Below are 7,333 nucleotides of genomic sequence, written 5' to 3' on the forward strand. Positions count from 1 at the left end.
ATTGATCTTAAATTACTTTACTCTATTATTTACCAGTGTTTCTAACAATTTATGTGACTTTGTTGACCAGTTTTCAAATTAATGACAATGAACTCCTGAATTTTATCCCTTTATGTCTATCTTGTCAGCTTCACTTGCCTAAAATAAATTGTTGGTGATGATTCTCAGTCATCCAGGTCATATTTATAAAAAAAAAGAAAGTTAAAGACAATCCACTGGACTTTGTTTCCACATCTAACTTGGAAAAAAAGTCTAGTGGATTGTTTTTAACTGAGATAAGTTGCACTACAGGCACAATAACAGACACTGAACAATATCTGCATCCTTTTTTCTGTGAGGTAATGTAGTGGCTTTGAATGGGGCGGGTCAAACTGAAATATAATTTCACCATTTATAACCCATAACCCGTGCCAGAAAAGAAATAAAGAGAGAAAAGGACACATCTGGTTTCTGAATTACACAGACATGAGTGTGTTGGATTTAATAACCAAAATCAGATATGCAGATTTAGTGCTCGAAAGATCAGATAAAAATAATTGTTTTTCATCTGTATAATCTAACAAAATGAGCTGACTTTAGCTTTGCATTCTCTGAAAGCTGTACATTTTTGTTTAGCTTGTGTTGGTTAAAAAAAAAAATAACCCAGTAGCTGATTAGATCCCATAAAAGGAGGGAGCAGGCATAGAGCAGGTGCCCATAAGCGGTCTTCCTGCATCGAATCTATTGCAAGGAACAGTCCTTCAAAGCTGCGCAACTGAAATGTCTAATATCCAACCCAGAAACTGAATTTCTATGTTAGATTTTTATTTCAGGGACTAAACTGTGGTTTAAAGTGCTTCTCCCTTTTCTCATTATGGCTGAAGCATTAAACCCTGTCCAGATAGAAAGCACCTTCCATTAGTTCAAACTAGTGTTACTCCGATACCAATTTTTGGCCCCGATACCGATACTCGATACCTGGCTTTGCAGTATTGGCCAATACCAAACCGATATAATCTGTTTGAAATTGGTGAACCACAACTGTAGGATATTTGCAGCAATACTGAACATCTGTTCCAGTTAATAAAACCTATTTAGCGGCTGGTTAAGAAGAAGAAGATCTCTCATTCGTTTTTCCTAGGCTGCTACTAGTGTTGAGCCCGTGCCAATTTTTGGCCCCAATACGATACCTGGCTGTGCAGTATTGGCCGATACCATACCGATATAATCTGTTTGAAATTGATGTGTATTATATATGAAGAACTGCATACTACTTGGATGTAAAAAAAATTGCATTAATGGCTTTGTCAAGCTGCTGCCTACCTTTGTGAAGCAGGAAAAAGACTAAAACAAAGTGAATCCAGTAGAACTTTTTATTGCCTACCTGGAATGGGTGACAATAGTTGAAGAAACATTTGGCTCTCAAAATCGTATTGGTGTCCTTTTTGTTGGTACTCGCCGATAAAGATACCACCATTTTTAGTGCAGTATCTCAACCGGTTTGAAGCGGAGTAGAGAGGAACCAAGCGGAGCTGCATTTGATCATGGAAAACTGTCATCTTGTCAGGGCAAAAGAGGAACAAATCTTGNAACCGGTTTGAAGCGGAGTAGAGAGGAACCAAGCGGAGCTGCATTTGATCATGGAAAACTGTCATCTTGTCAGGGCAAAAGAGGAACAAATCTTGCTTTTCAACAACGTTTTCCTTTTGTTTTACAGGATTGTAGGTCACACCGAGCCATACACAAAACTGTGCTGTAAAGGATTCTGCATCGACATTCTGAAGAAACTCTCACGCACCATCAAGTTCTCCTATGACCTTTACCTGGTGACCAATGGCAAGCATGGCAAGCTGGTCAGAGGGATTTGGAACGGGATGATCGGAGAGGTATGAATGACAAAAAAACAGAGCCTAGCTTTTTTCCAAGTCTGACAAGTAACTTATTATGACTTGCTAGTCAGACTTGGGAAGGTTTTTATGATGGAATTGGAAGCAATCCTGGGTCCCCTACATGGCAGGTAGAGACCTAAGGGATGCACCATGGGGCATACCTGTTTGAAGGGGCATAGAAGCAAAAACAAAGCAAAACTCCAAAAACATAAATCCACTTAACCAACAAAAATACAGAAAACTAACTTGAAGGGGAAGAAATGCTGATAAACCAGCAACGGTGACTGAGCAGGAGGTGCATATATTGGAGAAAGGAACAAAGACCAGGCTAATCACCAGATTGGGAGCAGGTTTGAACAGAGGAGTCTAGAAGGGAGCTAGGGAAAAGGAGACTGACACAAGAGGGCAACAAAGGGGAAACAAGAAATACCTAAGAACTCAACTACAATCAAAACTTACTAGAATAACACAAAATGGAAATAAAGCCAATGAAAACTCAAAGATCCAACTTAAACAGAACCAAAACCATGACAAAGAGAGGTACCAATCCAATCCAATTGTATGTCTTAAGCACTTTTAAAACAACCATAACTGACCAAAGTGCTGTATAGAAAAAAATTACAATAGCACAGGTTAAACCAAAACAACTAAAACATGGGTAAAAAATAACATTCACACGGGAAAGATAAAAGGAATAAAAGGATACAATAAAATAAAGCCCACTGTCTTGTTAAGTGTCAGAAGCCAAAGCAAAATGTCAGAGAAGAGGCCTGTCTAATGTGCTGAGGCAGGTCATTCCAGAGCTTTGGAGCTGCANACTGTCTTGTTAAGTGTCAGAAGCCAAAGCAAAATGTCAGAGAAGAGGCCTGTCTAATGTGCTGAGGCAGGTCATTCCAGAGCTTTGGAGCTGCAACAGTGAAAGTGTGGTTCCCTCTGATCTTCATTATTGTGTGTTTTGATGAGCAAAATGAATCCAAGGCAGATGAGACATTGATTTAAGTTCTTGTGTGACTGGGACTGTAGAGATTAAATATGACCTAATTCATTAACCTTTAAAGTTCTTATTGGAACACAGACTATATCCCATATTCCTAAAATTAGGACAAAAGTAGTGCCGTAACAAAGACAAAAGGTTAGCTCCATTCCACCTTAAAATGCAGGAAATAGTGTTTCAGAGAGTCTACATTTCAACATTTTCCAGGGTAGGACACCCCAAGACCCCACTGCGCCGTGCAAAGCCTAAAGATGTGATACACCAAGGAGTCAAACTATGAAATATTCCTTTCTAAAATCCTCCTCACAGTAGAAATGCATACGGCACTGACAGAGATTTAACCCAGCCCTCACTTTAGACTCACACCCTTATTTATGTTGTTCTCTTCTAATCTTATCATTTGTTAAAAAACTTTGTTATTCAGTGAGAATATAGTAAATAAAATATACTTCCATTTACAAGAAATTCAACCCATTAAACTGTCAATTTGCCTTATTGTGAATAAAGACCCTGGTTGGTGCAAGTAGCTCTGTTCACAATGGGAAGTTTCCATCTTTCTGTCAAATGTCGAGTGCCTGCACCACACAGAAATCTGTCTATAAGTCTTTATTTTGTCAACAGGTTTTCTACAAACGGGCGGACATGGCTATAGGCTCACTGACCATAAACGAAGAACGTTCAGAGATCATTGATTTTTCGGTTCCATTTGTGGAGACGGGGATAAGTGTGATGGTGGCTAGAAGTAATGGGACGGTGTCTCCGTCAGCTTTTCTAGGTGAGGAACCAGTTCTAATATCTTGCTGCTCAACTAAAAACCCAAACAGATGGTATCAATCACCAACTAAGGCTGGATTAGAAGTGGTTGACTTGGACGTCAGTTCTTCATAAAACACCTGTTTTCCTTTCCTTTGCAAAAAAGTTGGATGAGTGTTTTTTTCCCCCCTTCCCAATCATGCTGTTTGTTTCCACAGAACCATACAGTCCAGCAGTCTGGGTGATGATGTTCGTCATGTGTCTGACAGTTGTGGCAATCACTGTGTTTGTCTTCGAATACTGCAGTCCAGTTGGGTATAACCGCAGCCTCGTCACCGCTAAAGGTAAATCTTATGTAACCCAGGTCCCTTTTAATGCTAGAGCCTTTAAGAACAAGGCAATGATCATAACTAATTAACCACTAAACTGGTTAATAACGTTTGTTTTCCTTCTCTATATATTGTTATACAATTTCACAAAAGCGTAGCTAATGTTAGTGGTGAAAAAGACTATTTCTGGCCGTGCGTTCACTTTGCCACCGTCAGGCTCTATCCAGGCTGCTGTTACTATTTTCTATTCCTTTTCCATCTAAACAGTGGATGAACCAGACTTTGGTTTTCAGGTTTCGAAAGCAGAAAAACTGCCAACCGTCTGAGCAACAAATTAACAAAAATGGTATTTTCTGCTAGCCTCGTGAGACCATCCTGATCTCGCGACCTTTCAAGGTTTAACTCGCAGATCAGTCTGGAGACTCTCCGTTACAGAAAATTTGGACCCGTTCACCAAACGAACGTCCAATCAGCGTTGGCTTTGAGGCGGGTTGAGGTGTGACGCAACGAGAAGCGCGACAGTTCAGTCTAAAGAACATGGCGGCTTCAGCCGATGAAACTAGCGTTAGCGTGGCTATCGAGCAAGTTTTATCGGAATTACAGAGTATTTCTTCACTGAAAGAAGAGCAAAACACTGCTCTGGAGGCTTTTCTCAGAGGAAAAGATGTTTTTGCTCTTCTCCCGACTGGTTTCAGCAAGAGTTTGATCTATCAATTGGCTCCTCTTCGTCGTCGCTCTGTTAGTACGTCATATGCTTCGTTGATCTGATCGGTTTATTTGGCCCGTCTATCACCAACATAGGCCAATCAGCTAACCAGTATTTTCGCCCCTTCCCAAAATTACTTCAACGGAAGGTTTCCAGATGGATATGCGGAGCAAATCCATCTGGTGGAGTCAGGTTAATTTTCTGCATTCCTCTGCAATCGAAAAACCTATTTCAGGTTGCATATTTGAGATGGCACAGTTAACAGGGTTCTATAATATAAATGAATGTTCTAGGTTATACATTAATAGGTATTCGAACAGGGTGTTTACACTTTTATCCTTTTACTGACAGAAGCTACTAAAAGCATCAGTTTCAAATACTGCCAGAGCTGAACCTATAGAAAGCTGTAATTCTGTACTCTGGACTCTGAAAGGATCAGCGGTTTAAGAGAAAATGTAGTATGAAAGCCTATTTACAGTGTTCCCACATTGGATCAATTCTTGAGGAATCAAGATACTACAGTTTCATTTCAGCTCCAGTAATGGATAAAAAAAAGTAGCAAAGGGAAAAGTCAGGGCTTGCCAACTGATCTTTATAGGACATGTCTTTCTTTTTATATTTTATGATTTATACCAGCTTTTACCTTTCAGCTCAGATGATTTCCACTCTGTATATTTTAGATATGAAGTTCTGTAATAAAACATTTTTTAACAGCAGCACAGGCCATCAAATACTTTGATTTTTTTTTTTTTGGTATTAGATGTTAAATAGTTTGGACAATGTTAGATCAGAAGTTTTAAAAGGCGGATATGTTTAGTATGAACTGTAAGGGAAGTAGATTTTTTTTTTACTTTTTGTTTGGAATGACTATGACCTGGATGACTGAGAATCTTCACCAGCGCTCAGATATTATCCTTAATTTTTGTCACATATGAATAAAACAATTAGTCATTTTCATATTTAATTTACCCACTAAAACAGGAACTGAACTTTTTTCTTCTTTGTTTTCATTTATTTTCATTTTTAGATCCCGGAGGTCCCACATTCACTATAGGGAAATCGGTGTGGCTATTGTGGGGAATCGTCTTCAACAATTCGGTTCCCATTGAGAATCCAAAGGGCACCACCAGTAAAATCATGGTACTGGTCTGGGCCTTCTTTGCTGTCATCTTCCTGGCTTCCTACACAGCCAATCTGGCTGCCTTTATGATCCAGGAGCAATACATCGACACCGTGTCCGGACTGAGTGACAAAAAGGTACAGACCTTTGTTTTATACATCAGGGTCTTCAATGTTTTCCAGGCGAAAGACCCCCAAACTGATGGCGAGATGGAGCGGGGACCCCCTAGTTATATATATATTCTATTATTAAAGTATTTCTGATTCTGATTCATGGTTGATGGGACAGGTGTTGTGAATGAAACGGTGTCCAGCTTGAAAGAGCTCCTGTTTGTCTCTGAATGTGTGCATTGATGACTGAAAGACATTTTCTGCCTCCATTTATCTGTTTACTACAGTGCGTTGAATTCATGTTTATGTGGATTTAAAGACATTTTAATTAGTGGAAAAAATTGCAGGAGGGATATTAAAAAAGTCTAATCAACCAAAACTTTTTCAACCGCCATGCAGTACCTCCGTGGACCCCCTGGCGGTCTCGGACCCCCTGATTAAGGCCTCCGTTATACAATATTTGTTGTAGTTTCTTGATAACAAATGAAAAAACCAAAATGGTCCTTTAAAGCCGAGCATCCTCTTTATGATTTTTTTGTCCTTTTCCGGGTGATTCTTCAGTTGTGTGAGAAAAAAGAAGAATACTTTGTATTCTTCTTTTTTCCTACTGTACTGTTCACTGTGATGCAATGCTGCAATTTCCCCACTGTGGGACAAATAAAGGATTATCTTATCTTATGTTCCGATCAGGCCGACTTTCAAACTGATGGTGCGTGATGTAGCATACAGAGGGTAACGAGGGGGAATCAGCCTCTAACGACCACCTCCTAATCAGGAATGGTGAGGTCGGGAGAAAATCAAACATGTTTGAAATTCAGTCGGCCGTCGTAATGTGGTCGTGGGCAAATCGTTCAGTGCGCAAACAAGGATTCTTCTTCTTCTTCTTCTTCCTCCATTCAGATGAAAACTCAGAAGCATGGCGGGGGTGCAATGAGTGAAATGGAGTTCTTTCTGGAAAATTGACAGATCATCGTAGCCACGTTTGCTCAGCCATGTCTTTGTCCGAATATGTCATCGCCTTTTCTTTTTAGGGCTTTCAGCACCAAATTGCACAAACTGCCAAGGCAGCGCGTTTCACTCTAGTGGCTTCCAGATAGATGAGTTTGAGTAGCTTCATTTCACTGCGGAGCGGAGTCTTACGTGGTTTTTAGACCTGCAGTGTGAGCAGGTAGATCGCATCAGAGTGTCGGGTCACACAGTGTGAGAACATACTTCCTGACCTGTGAACTTTTACACCTTGCGGCTACATTATAGTGTGAGCTGTAGCTGCGTGCAACGATTGAAAAAATCGTACAGTGTATGCCTGGCTTATTAGCCTCGTGAGACCATCCTGATCTCGCGAGCTTTCAAGGTTTCACTCGCAGATCAGTCTGGAGACTCTCCGTTAAAGGAAATTTGGAGCCGTTCACCAAACGAACGTCCAATCAGCGTTGGCTTTGAGGCGGGTTGAGGT

At 40.3% G+C, this 7,333-nt stretch overlaps 1 protein-coding gene across 1 annotated transcript in view; it reads left to right on the forward strand.

The window, feature by feature from the left end:
- LOC107087687 (glutamate receptor ionotropic, NMDA 2C-like) overlaps positions 1–7,333 on the forward strand; it is a 54,405-nt gene that overhangs the window by 36,539 nt on the left and 10,533 nt on the right. Inside the window, exons 5-8 of the mRNA XM_015379400.1 lie at positions 1,697–1,865; positions 3,484–3,637; positions 3,834–3,959; positions 5,678–5,907. Of these exons, the coding sequence (XP_015234886.1) occupies positions 1,697–1,865; positions 3,484–3,637; positions 3,834–3,959; positions 5,678–5,907 (679 nt within the window). The remainder of the gene's footprint in view (positions 1–1,696; positions 1,866–3,483; positions 3,638–3,833; positions 3,960–5,677; positions 5,908–7,333) is intronic.

Source organism: Cyprinodon variegatus, unplaced genomic scaffold, assembly GCF_000732505.1.
Source record: "Cyprinodon variegatus isolate N-32 unplaced genomic scaffold, C_variegatus-1.0 Scaffold191, whole genome shotgun sequence".
Taxonomy (NCBI): domain Eukaryota; kingdom Metazoa; phylum Chordata; class Actinopteri; order Cyprinodontiformes; family Cyprinodontidae; genus Cyprinodon; species Cyprinodon variegatus.